Below are 17,736 nucleotides of genomic sequence, written 5' to 3' on the forward strand. Positions count from 1 at the left end.
AGAGAGAGAGAGAGAGGAAAAACTCAGTATAAAGAGAGGAGGGCAGTTTCGGTATAACAAAATTGTAAGCTGATGGAATTAAGCTTTGAAGTGGACTTATGTAGGTAAAAAATATAAGGTGGACTTACGAAGGATAAAATGTTTTAAATAGGACTTTTATGAAATTTTCTATTTTTAATTTTGAAGCTTGATAAAATATCAATGGAAGTTTGAAGAATGCAACATTCTTTTAAATAATAGGTTAAGGTTACGGCTCAAAACTAATTCCTTGTCTATTTTGATAAATTATTCTAGTGTATCTAGGTTTCATGTAAGATTCTTGAGAGACATTCCTTACAAATAAAGGTATAAAATTCCTTCTAAAATTCTGAATCTTATTGTTAGTCTGACGTCTGACTAATTGAGAGTCTATATTACGTTATTATGATCTTACGACTAATCCGGGGGTGTAAGCAACAAGGCGACATTGATCAATCAATGTAAATAAACAAAAAAAATTTAGAAAAACTAAAATAAACCAATTATGAACTTGAACAGTTAATGTTCGACAGATTTGGTTCATTCATTAATTTGATCTAGTTCGATACCTTAATTATAAACTAAAAAGTCTTCAACAAATATAGACATATATGAAGTTTTTGAATCTTCGAGTTTAGTGTGCTAGTTTGCATGAAATTTAGGACAACAAGTATCAATAAGAATTACTTAGATATTATTTCTCCCGTTTATGATCAAACCGACCTTAGCTCAGTTGGTAGAGCGGAGGACTGTAGTGGGTTAAACTGTCAGATATCCTTAGGTCACTGGTTCGAATCCGGTAGGTCGGATTTTTTTATTCTTTTTTTCTTTTTGTTTCGTTTCTGCCTCCTTTTAATTGAACAAGACTCTCTCTCTGTCTCTCTCTCTCTCCAAATAGACAAACAGAGCGCATATATTCATTTCCTGTTAAAATCTCGCTACGATTTCGGAGGTCTACTCCCGCTGATCTCAATGGTAAAGCCATCCGATCTATTTTTGGAATTTATTTGGGATTGTTGTGATAAAGTTTTCACTTTTTGTGGCTGAATTCAGCTGATGGGTAGTGATCTTGATTTTGATTTTGTCAGGCAAACACTTTGAGATTGTACTTGACTTGTATACGCAACACTCTCGATGCTGCTATGTGCCTCCAGGTACTCTCTATCTTCAATCCTAAATCTACCAATTCGTAAACACATTTTGGTTTAACATTGTATAATATGCATTTCGAGGTATAAAGTTTGGTTATTTTAGTGTGTGGTCAGATAACAACAAATTGGAATTTGGCTTATTGTGTTTTCTGTATGCAATCTGCAGAATTTTCCTTGTCAAGAAGTTGAAAGGCATAACAAGCCAGAAGTTGAGTTAAAGTAAGTTCATCAGTCTCACTTTGAACGAGGGTTTTGTTGTAGTTTAAGGATTCATATGTTGGAAGAGTTAAGCTAGTACACTGGTTTATTAGAGTCTATATGAAAATGGTGCCATATATTATAAACAGACTCCATTGCCCAAACTCCTTTGGAATTTAAGCAATGTAATCATTACAAAATTTTTGTATTTTTGGGTTCTAACCTATACAAGTGTTGACTGATTTATTTTCTGAGGAAGGCTGTAATCTTCTGTTCATATTTTGCAGGACCAGCCCAGAACTTCTGCTAAATTCTGTGAGAACCATCTTGACATAGTAAAAAATAGTTTTCTTATCCCAGCTTAGTACTTTGATGGTTATGTTTGATAAAGTTGGTATGTTTGCGTATATGTGGTTCCTAATGCCTTGGGCTGGGCGAAAACTCACACCCATTTTTCTTTTCCACACAATCTAAATAAGCATGTTAGAATATGTAAACTCTGTCATTTGAGTTACAAACTTTGGCAAAGATAGTTCCCATTCATGCCTACTCTTTAACAGTGTTTATACCTTTTTTAGACAAATTATCTGCCTAGGGATTAAGAATTCAGAGATTAAATAGGAACATAAAAAGTAGAAGTTAGAGCTATAAAGTGGAAAAATCCTGCCCATTTCCTCTTCATTTTTGTTGTAATATTATTCTTGAAGAAACATACTCTGAGTATTCATGCCATATAGTAGAAACAACTATTTTTGCTAGGTTCTGAGATTTAGTCTGCAGTTACTCTGCACCTAGTGCAAAGTTAATTTGTGCACTTCATAGTTTAAGCTTAAAACTTACATGATGTTAAAATTGTCAGTGAACACATAAAACTCGGAAATCCTGGAAAATGAATTTTGTTCCTTTTCTTGTTAAGGTTGTTTTCACCAGGACTTTGACATCAGTCTTTTGTTCATGCATTTGCTACTACAGGTTTTGATATGTCGAAATGAGGCTGAAAAATGCTTGATCGAGACATCTATTAATTCCCTTCGTATAAGCCTGAAGGTGAGTGTTCCATATTTGAATGCTTTTTTTATCTTATTTGAATGCTTTTTAGTAATGCAATTGAGAGATTTTTTTTTTTTTCCCAGAATGTAATTGAGAGTTGAAACTGGCTTTCTGAGTCTAAATAATTAAAAAAAATCACTACTTTTTCTTTGATTTTATTTGTTCTGTTCATATGCTCAATTGAACAACCTAAACACAACTGTAGTTTTCCACTCGGTTGATATAGACCTCTTTTTGATAGACCTGTTTTATAGAGGGTGTATATTGGGTAGGCAACTATATGTACTTGGCTTAGTTTAGGGTTATTCTGTCTTCAGCTGTCTGTGAACCTTATCAATGGATAAATGTCTGAAATTTCAATTCACGTTAGATCCAACTAACATGACTGTAATTAGTTCAGTCTTCAAAATTAAGTGTAATATGTGAATGAAGTGGTAAAAAATAGTAAAAGTGGTATTTAAGTCATATTTAAAGTTTGGGAAAAAAATAAAAAAAAATACCCAGAGCACAGTATCTCCAATTATTACTTCCACTTAAAAGAATGTAGTTAAGAGAAGAGGCGGAAAGTGCACTTGATCTGAACAACAGTTCCATCTTCTCATTAAGCTTAATAAGAATGCAATCACTGCCTTTGAGGATGAGTTTGCTGATTCCTGCTATTTGTGTATTGTAATTTGTTACACAACATTCTGGTTCTGGATGAGCAAAAAGGTGATGCTGTGGGCTGTCTTGGTTGTCAGGGAATGTCAAGGTTTTTGAAGGAAATATGGTGAAGAGGGGATTCATGTTAACATCGAATGCACTTTCTGCCTTTATGAGGGCACAAACATAGAGTTTAGATTCCAGAGATGTACGATTGTTCACTATGCTAGTTCTGTATGGCTACCTAGATGACTGGATTACTGTTCCATTGGTGGATTAGTTGCCCATTGTTGGGAATTAATGCTTTGGTCTGATTATTAAAATTTTAAGGCGCTATATTTTAAAAGAAAAGCCACATATCCCATTTCTGAATCGGGTAGCAAGATAATCATTTGTGTACTTTTTTCCCAATTCCGGACCTCGTTATCCCCTTTCTCTTTACCCTCATATCATTTTCTTTGGGTTCTCTCTTGTATAGGTAAAGCAGGCTGATGAACTTGAAAACATACTAACTAAAAAGTTTCTTAGATTTTTGTCGATGAGGGCAGAAGCATTTCAGGTATTGAGAAGAAAGCCTGTACAGGTACGAAAATTTCAATGGAGTTAATATATTTTGTAAATTCCTTTCATTTTTTTTTTTTTTTGGTAAATTTATACTGCTTGAAAAACTGGACTGGTTTCATTTACTTGACTTCTTTGGTTAATTATACATGTTTACAGGGTTGTAGGCAGCAACTAATCACACCATGTTTTTATTGCTTTATTATGCAGGGTTATGACATAAGCTTTCTTATAACAAATTATCACTGTGAAGAGATGCAGAAGCACAAGCTAATTGATTTTATTGTACAGTTTATGGAGGCAAGTCTACCAATTCCTGTATAGAACTGCATGTTTTTGATAAATGCATGTTTGAAACTGCTTTTTTGTTACTGAAACACCCAAATTGCATGTTGTTTTGGTGCTGAAAATTAATTCTAATATGTAAAAACGTTTTTTGACGAGCTAAGTTACATCATTGGTCACTTGTTATCCATTTGACCTTATAGTCATTGGTAGCTTCCGTGAAAATTCATTGTGAACTTTCTTTAGTCTTGCGAGGCCTTGATGTTAGTAGTTTGAAGAAAACTATTTTACTCATTTTATTATTTTCTATTTTTATATTTAACTTTTGGGTCTGAAACTGGTTATGGTTAGTAGGTATCAAAGATGGAGGTGTCTGTGGTGCTTAAATTACATGTGATTTTGGTTTCTTTAAGGTTGTTAAGATTATTAATCTATTGCTTCTTCAATTGCAGGATATTGATAAAGAGATTAGTGAGTTAAAGATGTCAGTGAACACACGAGGCAGGCTGGTGGCTACTGAGTTTCTTAAACAATTTATCTAACAGTGGATTACTAAATTGTATATGAATCCATTGGTAATTGTTTGCATTTGAGACAATTTTGGCCAAGGCTTGTATTGGCTGAATGATCTAGTTTGACTGTTTAAGTTGTACAACATTCTATTCTTTTATGGGTTGACCTTGTTCCAAGATTCTTTTGTTTTATTATTTATATTATTTAAAAAAAAAAAAATTCTGGTATTCTTCAAGGGGTGAGGCCAATTTTAAACTGGTACAGAACCAGGTGGGAAAATGGTCGTGTCCCATATATCCTTCAATGTTTTGTCATTTCCTGCATATGAAAGTAAGCAGTTGATCGAAAACTGGAAATGCTTCGGTCTGAAAAGAATAATGTTGATTCTAATTCCATTTCTCTTCTCTTTAGTTGAAAAGAATAATTAGTTGATACTAGTTCACCATTATTTATATGGATGCAAAGGTTTTTTCTCTGTCAAGACTGCTTATTGGATTTGCTAGAATCAGAGTGCTAGAGGAATATCTGACCACCACCTCACAGGGAGATCCATTCTCTATTTTATGGCGGAAATTGTGGAAGGCAAAAATTCCGGGAAAGGTTAAAGACTTAAGTCTGTGTGTGGAGAGCCTGCAACATTGTTAAAACCTACTAGAGAAAGACTTCTACTCAAAGGGTATAATGGTTAAGTCCAGTGCTTACTGTGCAAGGCTACACCAGAAGACACAAGCCATATCTTCTGTAAATGTCTCATTGCCTATGGTATTATCACTACCGCTCCATACTTTGCTGCCAAATATTAATTTTAAAAAATATTAGTGGAATTTTGAGAGATCATGAAGGTAAATTTAGAGCTGCTTTTACTAGGCCAATTCCTTTCACAGCATCACCTAAACAATGTGAGCTGATGGCCATTAGAGCAGGTCTAGACCTACTGCACTCTATGCAGACAAGAGATGTTACAATTCAAAGTGACTGTCTTGAAGCCATAGCTGAAATTAAAGCTCCAGATCATGAGCTTTTGGCGAATGGAGGCATTATAGATGATGTAAAACATCTCTGTAATAGCATAGTGAATGTTTCTCTTGTGCATACGCCAAGAACTTGTAATGGCATAGCACATAGACTTGCTGCTATAGGTTTTGATGACAACTTAGCAGCTATTTGGGTGGACAATCCACCAGAATGTATGCTCGACCTTCTCCAGATTGAAGGCACTTGACTCTTCTTAAGTCTTTAATGAAATTTTCATTTGATCAAAAAATCATTTATATGGATGCATCTTGGAAACAGGTAAAAACATGAGATATATATTGTAAAGACCAACTGTGAATGCTTCGATTAACCATATTTTATCAAACTAGCAAAGCCAGGATGAATCATTAACTCCTAGAAATGAAATGCAGGCCATGGCATTATATTTTGGACGATTTCAACATTCTAAACGTTAAATGCAACAACAAGAATGTTGCTCAACAGCTCACTTCCATGAATTACAAATCACTAGTTTCATCAAAAGATTGTAAATTAATAAGCTGGAAGACTTGAGATACTGCAACAAGGGAGGGCACAAAGCTGTATACCCCTAAGGTGCTCAGAATAAATCAATCCTCCCTTCCTCTACGAATCTCTTTATAGCTTTATAACGCACAAAGTATAAAACATCAGGCTCCATTTCGAAAGGTTCCTCCAAAGGTCTCTGATTTACCCTGTCATATGGACATTGAAACCAGTAAGTGCAAGAAGAGAATAGCAAGTTCCAATCCAAGTATGAGTTTATGAATAATCACTCTGATGGTCCATCTTCATTGTCCTCAAGCTGGATATGTCCAAGATAGTAATTTGTTTTGCATACAACAAACATGTCTAACTGAGGTTTTGCCACTGTAAGCCAAAGATATAGGAAAATGTATCAAAATCCATAAGTCGAATCTGTAAGAGTTTCAGCAATATGCTTTACAAAAACAGGTATAGCAATTCTGCAATGAGGTGCATGGTGGTAGTTCAGCACTGGGAGTGACTTTAAAGAAAAGTCTATATTCCAGATGCTAAGAGAATAAAAACTCATTGTTATGACATGAGTTGAACAACAAAAGTTATTGTTCATCTGATATAGTTATTGAATGCAAAGCAAAAGAATTGAAATAAAATCACTTTAGGTATAGTTTAATGGATGAACAGGTCAAATAAGGCTTTAATGCAAATATATTCTCCCACGCAGTAGGTTGTAATTGATTACTTTCAGTTCATGCTAATGCACAATATCAATTATCCCAGATTCTTCCTTGGCAAAATGCCGACTGCTAAATTGATAATTATAGTTACCAAGTAAGTTGCAATTGCAGTAACATGGATATCATGAACTGATCATAAATCTAAGTCTGTAAAGTAGAGTCCATGAAACGCTACCACGTACATAACCAGATATCTCAGAGAAAAAAGGAATCTAAGCATTGACTAAACCACTGCCACAATATTTATAGAAAATGAAGCTGACAGATACCAAATCATACGTGCGCACACACACATATAAAACAGAAAACACAGAGATGCATGAAATCAGGAAAGAAGATCATGTGAGTACCCATGTCATTCTCTTCACTGATCATGGATTGCTTGAATATAGACTGGTAGTTATTAGGCAATTTCAACAGAACACTCTCTTCAAGATGCTTCTCCAAATCAACAAGACACCTATTTCCAAAGAAACATCAAACCACAATGAACCTCAAGCATAAGCTTTCACCAAAAGAATACAAACTAATGATGCAGGCTAGAGTCCTCACGTTTTTGCAAATGCCTTCTCTTGTTTAGAGAGACGGTTGTAGAGTTCTGCAGTGGCTAAGATGTGAAAGATGTATTTCTCAATCTGCAAAAGAAAGTCACTCGAAAATAAATAACAAGAACGACTAACATCTAAACTCGTTAAAGATCTCTGTAGCATTATGCGCTTATTATCAAGCCCAAATTGTCCAAATAACTTTGTTTTAACCAAATGATTATCAAGCATGAGGTAAGTGCTACTGTTTCTCTAGCACACACAAAATGAAGAGTAGCTTTCAAATGCAATGAGAAACACAACAATTGAACAGTGTAGCCCCACCTTCTGCAGCCGAATCCGGAGATAAGATCTCAACAAGAATTGAGTCCTGTCCAAATCCATCTGGTAGAGTGATACATTAAGTGGATCAACACCAGACTGAGCATCTTGCTCCACATTTTCTTCCTGTAAATCACACACACCCAATTGGGATCAAACAATAACACAACCCACAAAGTATAAACAAAATTCATCTACTTTTGTAACAATTCAAATCACCCCAAATTCCAATTCAACCTAATTCAGATCCACGACCAAAAGACTCGAATTGTATCAGAAATTTCAAACAAAGATAGAATTTTTAGATAAACCAAGCAACAAGATTGAAGCAAAACTCAAACTGACCACCAATTCGATCTGACCGGTGAGCCTGGCAATCAAATCAGTCTCGAATTTCAAAATCTCCGGCGCCGCCTTCTCCTGCCGCCACGCCCTCTTCAGAAGCTCCACATCAGTCGTCTGAATCAACGTCTCGTATTCCTCCGTTGACCCTTCTCCGTCTCTCCCGTCCATCCGATCTGATTACCAAATCTTCCTCCTTTCTCCTTTCTTCGCTGAAAATAGTCGAGTATCAAGCATCAACTAAACCAATGGGATTTGAGCGGGAAAAATAGAATATAATTCGCGCCAAAAACCTCAACGGAAAGACCTCAATACCCTTTATCACAAACTATTGAGGAATGACAGGAGGGAGAAGGGTTTCAAAGCTCAATTTTTTAACGTCGTTCACACCCACAATATTACTATCTACACCCGGGCCCAAACTCTATATAAACACACGTGGCGAAATCGGGAGGGTTCACTAGAGAAACAGTGGCGGGTAAATCACAGAGTGGGAGAAGAAGCCCCCCTATATATGGTTGTTTAAGGATGACAATGCCTTAAAGCTTTGAGCTTTTTGACGTTCCCCTAAGAATCAGTCTCAGATCTGAAGGGCGCCAACACCATTCAATCGATAATCAAACAATTTTCCTTAAAGTTTTGATCTTTACCATTCTCAATAGGCAAAGCATTTTTGATTTTCTGAAGAAATGTAAGTGCTTTTCTGGTGTTACCAGATATATGATAGTTTTGTGATTCTTGTACCGGGTTTGTGTTCCCTTGATCTGAATGTGTCATGTTTGGGTATGGAGATTGATAGAAAACTGTTATCAGTAATAAGAAAAGCATGATAAAAAGCCTACCTTTTGTTCTAATTTGGTAGATGTTGTAAACTATAATTTATATCTCATGTTGGTCAGTGAGGATTCAGTTTCGGTTTTGGTAGATTTCATAGATTACAGTTTCTCTTCTGTTCTGCTAGATCGGTTTCCATATAGAGATTGTGTTTCTAAACAAAATTGTCAGGTACAAGTGACCCTGGAGAATAAGCATACAAGAAATCAAGAGTCCTCATTCACAGATTAATATTGCTGTAGTATTTCCATCTCCGGTTTTTCTATGGAGGTTCAAGGTTTCTCTATCTGTTTGTTTCTTTGTTGGTTTTTCAGTTATTTAGACATTTTCCAGTTTATAGCATTCATATTCTTCCCTTTTGGTTGATCATCTAGAACATTACCTTTTCAGGTACTACTTTTCATGATGTGGGGATTCAGTTGTTGCAAGGTCAGTGTTAATTCTTTTTGAAGCATTCATTTGGTAGATTTATGATAATTTGTTACTGTTCTTATACCTGAGTTGTTCTTTGAAACAGATTGGATGAGATTCTGTCATGTGAATGAGTGCAGATTTGCGCAATTTATTCTTCTATGAGGCATTTTTGTATTATAACCCACCCCTCCTCATGGTGAGGCTTGATTTCTGGTACTGATGTCAGTGTTGTTTTTTCACTCTTATAATCTTTTTTGACTTTGTACAGCTTGTCTTTTAATTTATTTTGGCGCAGACTCTAACGGTTTGGCTTTGCGAGTGAACTTAAGGGTTTTCTCACATGCCAATATTGGCTATGCAAAAATATTTTATCTTGATCAACATCATCTCACTCATAGAGAAATATGGAAGGCACTGATGGTTCATTAGATTTCTCTTTCTCCTCCCCTCTATCTTCTCTGTAAGTCTTGTCTCTATTTAAATATATGATGTTGCGTTTAAATGTTACTCTACTGTACTCAATACATAATCATGCAATAGCCTTTCTTGAGGCTTAGTATGAAACAAGCATTTGGCAATTCAGAGGCACATTAATTTATGAGCAGATTGGACAAACTCCTGGCATATTAATCCGTCTCTGATGTTTCAAATTTCACAGGAGTTATATTCCCTAATTATTGACCAATAAGTTGTTGGAAATTTACACATGGACACTACACATACAGACAGATTCAACTCCATATGCATGTACATTTGTTTCAGTGTATGTACAAGCTAGTTTCTATTTACTGAACTTTTATGTATGTAATGTAGTCTGTGTATCACAAAGGCTATACCATGTCAGTGCACATTTGAGCCAACTAAGGCCTTGTTGAATTGCAATATCCCAAGTCCCTTCTGGTTTAAACCTATTTGTTAGACCTTTTCTGATTGCAGCATTGATTAGTATATTCTTCCTGGACGACTACATATCCTGTTTTATTATTTATTTATTAGATCTATTTAGTAGAGTCTGGAATAGCGGACAAAATACATTCTTTTTCATTTCTTTCATTCTCTCTCATCTATTCATTGGTATTTATTTCCAATTCCTGTTATTAAGCTAAAGAAGTTACTTCTACTTGTATGTTTGTCTTTAGCAACCTCATTCATTTAGAATGCCTGTTACTTTTCTTTTTTCCTAATTATCTGGCATTTTATATGCAGTGTAGCACTTGGATGACCATCATCGTTCCTACTAGCATGACAGCATACCTTTACCTATACTCAAACGGAGAAGTATTATTGGCTGCATCACAACCAGTGTAATATCATCCCTTTCTCGAAACTTGCTCCTTGCTCTGGCTTTCTTGAGATTGATTGCATGTTTAACACAGTTTCAATTGCTTCACTGATGAGCATCCTTTACTATATGGGTGTTTGAAGGAGATATTGGTCTATCTTAGTTTATTATTAGATATAATGCTGCTACCGTGTCATAGCTGTGTGACGTAGACATTATTTACTGCATCATTCTTTACACAAAAAGTGCTTTTTAATATGCATTATTGGTCCAGTTCATATCACACTAGAGTTAAAATGCCTCACTCGTTGTGGTGTTATATTCATAAGACATATGTTTGTAAGTGTCTTTATACTTCTTGCAGGTGTCCCTGTATATTGTTCTTGCTGTGGTTCTAATATTCCCCTTCGATAATTTTTATTTGTCATTTCAGTACTTCTTATTAAGGACACCGTGGAGGATAGTGCTCCCAGTGCATGCCATAACATTTCCTGACTTTTTCGTGGCTGATATTCTAACTTGTATGTCTAAGGTATGAATCAATATCCTTGTAGTCATTGTCGTCAACCATTCACATGTTAGCAGTCATACATTTCCATTTTAGTACGTATTAGCAATGATACTTATCACACTTAAGTCTATTTTCCCATTGTTCATCCTACATATGGCTAACCGAAAGGTTCTTGTGGCTCATGATGAACATGGCTTGCGATGTTAATGGCATACATGTGTTTTCAGATTTGGAACGTTCGGTCTGCAGAATGGTTCATGGGCAGGTAAGATTTCAAGCGTCAAGTTCAACTCTATGCTTGTCGACTGTCAAGAGCCAACTAATTCACCATTATACTGATGGGAAGATTATGCTTCCATTTTTTAAATCTCTACAGTGTTGATGTGTTTCTGCACAATTTATTAATGTAGTCCTTTTCTTAACCCATTATCTGCAGTCTCCTTATGTCATAGGCCTTTGCTAAGTTCTCAGCAAGTAAACGCCACAGACAAATATTATAACAATTATCATTAGAAAATAGAAAAGAATCTCATCCATTAGTTAATTCCTAGTAAATCTAATATATGGGGTCATTCTGAAGACAGAAGAATGCGGTATCCATTCCCTAGCTTTAAGTGCGTATTTTTCTTGAAATAGGTCAGAACCATTGTGACAAATCTAGTTTCTAACTCTCTCTGCCTTCATTCATGATCTCTTTGAATTTAGCTTGTTATGAACTTAAGAAAGATGATGGCAGAGTATTCTGTATTGGTTTATATACTATATATGGAGTCGCTCCAAATCTGATATCATTGAGACAAATTTTTAATAATGTGCAGGTGGCCACCATTGCATGGCTTGAAGCTAATTCAGTTTGTGGCAGCCACTCAATTGGGATCCCTCTAATGCTTGTTTTTCCTTATGTTTGCCAATTGTTTCAATGCCTTCGTCAATACAAGGATACAAAAGAAAAGACAACCCTTTTCAATGGTAATGACTCATTGTAGTTCACCCCATTTTGACTGTTTGTTACCTATAATTGAGAATTAGTGAACTTTAGAAATATTCTGGCCATCCTATTCTGAAGATTGGTTTTATGAACTGGGTAGTCACGTGGAATTGGTATAATTTTGCTTTGTTTGGATAATTGTGGTTCTCCATGAGTTATGTGACATGTTAGAAACAGTTGTTTGGGGTCAAATTTTGTTTTTCTTGCAAGACAAGTGAGCTTTATGGAAGTAAAAAAAATAGATAACAGTTCACATTTTCTAATTTACTTATTCGAATGCGAGATACTAGCTAATAATTTTGCCAAATGAGGAGAAGAAAGCTATGTAATATCTGTTAAAATTCACTGTTTGTTGCTTTTCTATGTGGCCCAACTACTTATGGTGCTCTCATGTGAGATATTAGCTAATACTTTTGTTCAGTCTACGATTATACTTGGTATATATTACTCTAACCATCTGTTAAGAATTTACATCAGAAATAGGTTTTGTTATGCGGTGTTAATCACTTGAAGTTGGGGGCTTCTAATACTCACTCTTGACTTGTGCATATGTGGCTGTCATCATCATGGTCCTGTTCTCAAATATTGTAATTCTTTTGGGTACCTTTCTCAAACATCAGATGTATCTGCAGAACTGACACTTATAACTGACTCTTTCATGTCTGTTTAAGTCACTTATGGAGTTATGGTACAGCTTAATGGCATGCCGCTTTAGTACATTGCTTATTCAATACTATCGTGTCCTGTTTTTTTCTGCTAATACTATCATGTTACTAATGTGCTTTTCAGCTTTAAAGTATTCTACTGCAGTCCTAGTGATTTTTCTTTCGGCCCTTAAATATCATGTCTTCCCTGATAGGTGGACTAACTTTTATCAGCCGCTTTGGCTTCTGTCTAGTATTGTTAACTCGCTCTATTCGTTTTACTGGGACATAGCTCGAGATTGGGACTTGAGGTATGCCAGCGTAATTACATTATTTTTGACTATTGTTTACATTGCATTCAGATTAGTTTGTACTCTCAAGCATTTTGAAGGCACATACAGATAGGAGCTTTGCCCATTATCTCTTCATATTTACATTGTTTTGTTCTCTTTGCTTGACAGTGGTTTCACTCGGGTTTTCAAGTTCAGCAAACCAAGTTTAGTTTCCTACTTATTAGATGGACGAAAATGGGCAAGGACTAAGGAGTTGCTCAAACCTGGTTATCTATCCATCTGCACTTCAGCAGGTAGAGCTTTTCTAATTCTATTATGTATCAGCAGGCTCTTTTTGACAATGTCAATATTTCACATTGCAGGTATACTTTTGGGCAATAGGAAGCAACCTGATCTTGCGAGGTGCATGAACATACAAATTCTCCCCTCCTCTTCGTCACAACTACATGATTGTATTTGCAATCACTACACTAGAGATTCTTCGACGCTTCCAATGGATATTCTTTCGAGTAGAATGAGTGGAATAAGATTAACAAGTCAAGTTATGACCCCCTTCCCATGATTATCATCCAAACAGAAGAAGACACATTGCTTGACACGAACGGTCACAGTGTATAGAGAATTTCACAAGGCATTTGAATATGGTTTTTGTTGTTGTTGTTCTTTTTCCTTTTGTTTGCTATGCTTAGCTACGAAGCTGAAATATGTCTAGCGATGCCCTTTCAACATTCTTACACTTACTGAAGTTCAATCAAAGAAATTCAACAACAGTAACTGATTCCTCATTCTTGCTTATGAACTGTATTGGAAAGTTAAGTGCATAATTCTGGCATGGACATCGGGACCCCAAAAATGGAAAAACTGAGAGATCAAAATCCACTAATAGTATGACATAGTGAGAATGGGATTTGTAAGTTTTAACCATTGGGATTGAGACTGATCTCTTACTTTGTTTTTCTTCTTTTACTGATATCTTTTGAATCTCATCAAATTTGCAGTTCTATTTGCAGAAACTGGTACCCAATAACATGAATCTGAAGATATGAATTCAACACAAGAATATATGTATAATCACTACTCAGAGAGAAATGCAAAAAGGGATTTTTTTTTTTTTTTATTCACTATAATTCACATAGATACACAAGTTAGCTACAAACATAGAATTGCAGAACACCTAGCACTAACACCTAACTAGCCTGCTATGCAGACTCTGAAACCCAAGCGGCTTACGCCCCGGCATACAGTGCTTTCTAGCTGCTTTCTTGGCAGGGATTGCAACCTTAAATTCTTGGCTGGGAACATAGTTTAACACCTGAATCCTCTTTTGCCTCTTGGTGTTCTCAATTTCCTCGTACCGATCGTGCAACTTTCTCTTGGTAGCTTGAATCTTTGCTTCCTCATCCAAGCACGGCTTGGCCTTAATCGGACTACTAGTTTCAACAACAACACAGGAGGCCGGCTCGGCCGATTTCGGCGGGATCTTGATGCGGACTATGAGTGATGGCCTTGGATCAGACCCTGTTTCAGATTTTCCGCCGCTGCCGGCAGCTTGAATCGAATTGAGGAGCCGAGTCTTTTGGCGACTGAACTCATCTGGGAAATCTGAGGCGGCGACGGCGATCGCGTGATCGAGTATGTCGAAGACAGTGGATTTGTTTGGCGCGGTGGAGAAGAATTCCTTCCACTGCTCCATAGAATTCGGCAACAAAAACGGAGATGGATTTGGAAAGTGGGAGAGAATAGGAAGAGAAGTGGGAATAGATGAAGAAAGGTAAAGCGAGAAGGGGATTATAAAGGCAAATCCTCTTCCATTTCGGATTTCGAATTGGGTTTTTCCTTGTCCTAATAGGCTAACGCTAACTTGGGCTTCAAGTTCGTCCCAGGCTGGCCGGAGTTGTCCCAAACTCCCCATAACGGCTAGTTTGACTGTTTTTGCATTCTCTTTTGATATTTACTTTCTTTATTGATTTTTAATAATTTGAAGGGGACTTCTTTCGAAAAATAATACGGAGGGGACTTTTCATACCTTATCTTCTCATTTTGTTGAACAAATCTAAGGGCCAGTCCGGTAAGGTTTTAAAAATGATTTTTAAAACTAAAAATGTGAAAATTAGATTGTTATTTTTTACTTTGGAATTGTATTCAGTAATTTTTTATGAAAAATATTTCTAAACTAAAAAAAAATGAACAAGTGAAAACGTCAAATTGATGTTTTTAGTTTTTCTTTGTAAAAGTTGAAATTTTTGCCCGGTACCATTTGATCTAGTAAGTGAGAGGTCGTGAATTCGACTTACAATATTGTAACACATTATTGTGCATTTTTTGTTTTCAACGTTTTCTAAAATGTCTCACCACACATTTTCATCTCATTTTCATTTTCAAAAATGAAAATACAAGCATGAAAACGTTACCGAGCGCCACCTAAGTGGCAAATGCATCTTCAAGAGCCAAGAGAGATACTGCAGAAAAATCTTAAGGGTAAAATTCAGCGAGTCGAATCACCTTTTCCTTGTTGAAAGTCGAGAATGAATTAGATGGATTAAGACATGTCATACAGAGAAATAGCTCGGTAGTAGTTTATGTAAAATTGGTCATTTAGCTCTCTTTAAAGTTGCATATATATCTATGACTGCAGAAAACAATTCAACTTGATACCTATGCACATTAGTGACCATTGGAGCTTTACGTAGAGAACTTACATGAATGACAGAGACACCATTCATTTTAGGAACATCAATCTCATATTTTTCACAAAATGAAAAAACTTGATTGAGAAGAGAATCTCATCCATTGTCTCTAATGTTTTGCAATTGCTCCTTCCATCTTTTTCACGCAATCTTTTACATCTTTTGTTAATTTATTTATTTTTTGTTAAAATAAAATGAGTGACTGAGTGAATCACCATCTAGAGTTAGCATTTTGCTAAATGAGATATGATCCTTACCCAAAAGATGTTTTTCAAACCAGAGACCTCCTATTGTCAAGCGGCAACATCTGTAGTTGGGTTTTATTTTACAGATAAAACTTGCATTACACAATTGAGATAGTTACCAAATTATATAAATTTTTAAAAACACAAAAAAAAGAATAATATAGAAATTTATATCAGTGTGTTTATACTTTATTTTTATTTTTATAAAGAATAGAAACACACTGATTTTAGTCAAAAAATCACAATGATATAATTTTTTTTTTTTCGTTTTTCTTCTTTTGTTTTCTTGAAAAGAAAAAACAGAAACAGACGGATATATTCGAATTGGGGATAAAACCGTAAATTTGCCCCATCTCCATGTGACAGCTGTAAATGCCTAATAGGCCCAATAAGCCTTATCTCTTTCCTCGTACTCGAAGGATTTTTATTTTTAATTTTTTATTATTATGTGAATATAGCATCCTATCCTCCGCAATCTATAAATACAGGCAACCGCGTCTTCATTTCTCTTCAATATTTCCACAACCGATCTCTCTAATTCTCTTTCTCTTAAACTCTCTCTTTCTCTAATTAGGGTTTCGTCAATCTTGAATTCTTGATCTGGAAATGAGTTCTCTCAATCCCAAGGGGAACAATCTCCGACGGGTCGTTGAGACCTCTGACGGAAACCTCCGCATCTTCGCTTTCTCCATCTCCGACCACCACGATCATCTTGATCTGAGACTCATGGGGGATCTGAGTTCCGAAACCGATCAACCTTCTCGCAAGCGCAAGAGGAACGATCTCCATCTCCGACGCGACGTTGCGACCTCCGACGGAAACCTCCGCATCTTCGTTTTCTCCGACGACGGTGACAACGGCGGCTCCAGAAAACGCATCAGGCGAGAGTCGCCAAACCAGAGCCGCACCGCCGTCGTTTCGTCCCCCAAGCCCGCCGTCATCTCCGCCGTGAAACCCTATGACGGTGGGGATCTGGATATTGGGGAGTTCGAGAAACACACAAAGGGAATCGGAATGAAGTTGCTGAGGAAGATGGGGTATAATGGAGGTGGATTGGGGAAGAACGAGCAAGGTACTGTGACTCCGATTCAGGCCGAATTGCGGCCGAAGAATAATGGCCTTGGTTTTTATTACAAGGCAGGGGATAAGCTGCTGCGGCCCACATTGTTTGTGAAAGCCAAGGTGAAGGAGCACATGGAGAGCAAAACAGCAACAGCAGTGACTAAGAAAAGCCTAAATAGTACTAGTACTACAAATGAGGAGCCTCGGCGGCCTATGGAGGAGCCGCAGCGCCCGGAGGTGATTAGCAGCGCCGCCATGGCCGAGGTGGAGAAGAAGATGAGTGCAAAAGCTGTTGATTTGCTGGAGAAGGTGTTGGCTGATATGAGAAGACCTCTGATTGGAATGTTGGCGGACTTTGAGAATTTGAGTTTGAAAGACACCAGTTCCAGGTGTATCTTAGCTATGTAGAGAGTAGAGGTTTAGAATGAAGCACTTTGCAATTGTCAAGGTCTAAAAGCTTCAGTGTATATATTGGATAGATATGAATTTATAGAGTTGTAATACCCTATCAGTTTGTTTAATGAAAGATTAGTTTCTAATGGTTTTGATACTTGGTTTCAATTTTATCAGTAATTTTCGAATGGTTTTTGAATCTGGCTCAGCTGACAAGTTTAAGCAGGGTAAGAAACACACTTCATGTCATACAGATGTGAATGCTAGAAAGATACAAATATTGCTAATGTATAGCTGAGCTGAGGTCAAGTAAACATAAACCAAACTTAGACTAGCTAGTCAAGAAATTATGTCAGCATTAATCTAAGCAAACAAGTTTTTTTTTACCAATGCAATAAATAAATACATCAGCAGAAAGATGCTACATACTGCACTACACTTCTGCATCCTCCAGACCATCTTTCTGTTAAGCTCAGCTTTGATGTCTAGGTTTGCAACAATGGAGCTTCTGTTGGCTTTCTTA

At 36.4% G+C, this 17,736-nt stretch overlaps 2 protein-coding genes, 1 non-coding gene and 1 pseudogene across 3 annotated transcripts; 3 read left to right on the plus strand and 1 right to left on the minus strand.

Annotated features, from left to right (window-relative positions):
• The first annotated feature begins 736 nt into the window (after positions 1 to 736).
• Positions 737 to 827, plus strand: TRNAY-GUA. The gene is given in 2 exon segments: positions 737 to 773; positions 792 to 827. It is a non-coding gene; the product is annotated as a tRNA-Tyr (tRNA).
• Positions 828 to 903: 76 nt separating this feature from the next.
• On the plus strand, positions 904 to 4,643 carry LOC101295218 (actin-related protein 2/3 complex subunit 4-like). Its single transcript, XM_004296990.1, has 8 exons — positions 904 to 993; positions 1,107 to 1,172; positions 1,336 to 1,388; positions 1,655 to 1,682; positions 2,340 to 2,414; positions 3,538 to 3,642; positions 3,831 to 3,920; positions 4,358 to 4,643. The coding sequence occupies exons 1-8, from the start codon at positions 991 to 993 to the stop codon at positions 4,445 to 4,447; spliced, it is 510 nt and encodes a 169-aa protein (XP_004297038.1). The 5' UTR covers positions 904 to 990; the 3' UTR covers positions 4,448 to 4,643.
• A 1,369-nt stretch (positions 4,644 to 6,012) lies between these two features.
• Positions 6,013 to 8,070, minus strand: LOC101296374 (DNA replication complex GINS protein SLD5-like). The gene is made up of 6 exons (XM_004298149.1): positions 7,864 to 8,070; positions 7,522 to 7,644; positions 7,205 to 7,287; positions 7,003 to 7,112; positions 6,209 to 6,302; positions 6,013 to 6,127 (listed from the first exon to the last, which is right to left on the minus strand). The coding sequence occupies exons 1-6, from the start codon at positions 8,029 to 8,031 to the stop codon at positions 6,013 to 6,015; spliced, it is 693 nt and encodes a 230-aa protein (XP_004298197.1). The 5' UTR covers positions 8,032 to 8,070.
• Positions 8,071 to 8,748: 678 nt separating this feature from the next.
• Positions 8,749 to 13,444, plus strand: LOC101296658 (annotated as a pseudogene).
• Positions 13,445 to 17,736: the final 4,292 nt, after the last annotated feature.

This window comes from Fragaria vesca, linkage group LG4 (assembly GCF_000184155.1).
Source record: "Fragaria vesca subsp. vesca linkage group LG4, FraVesHawaii_1.0, whole genome shotgun sequence".
NCBI classification, from domain to species: Eukaryota; Viridiplantae; Streptophyta; class Magnoliopsida; order Rosales; family Rosaceae; genus Fragaria; species Fragaria vesca.

What these genes read in the sequence shown, in the direction of transcription:
- LOC101295218 (XM_004296990.1), top strand. An exon ending in ATGCTGCTATGTGCCTCCAG is followed by an intron (nt 1,173 to 1,335) that starts GTACTCTCTATC and finishes TGCAATCTGCAG; the next exon opens with AATTTTCCTTGTCAAGAAGT. An exon ending in AAGCCAGAAGTTGAGTTAAA is followed by an intron (nt 1,389 to 1,654) that starts GTAAGTTCATCA and finishes CATATTTTGCAG; the next exon opens with GACCAGCCCAGAACTTCTGC.
- LOC101296374 (XM_004298149.1), bottom strand. Translation starts at nt 8,031, where the DNA reads ATGGACGGGAGAGACGGAGAAGGGTCAACGGAGGAATACGAGACGTTG. An exon ending in TCCGGATTCGGCTGCAGAAG is followed by an intron (nt 7,288 to 7,521) that starts GTGGGGCTACAC and finishes TTTCTTTTGCAG; the next exon opens with ATTGAGAAATACATCTTTCA. An exon ending in CAGTGAAGAGAATGACATGG is followed by an intron (nt 6,303 to 7,002) that starts GTACTCACATGA and finishes TTTGGCTTACAG; the next exon opens with TGGCAAAACCTCAGTTAGAC.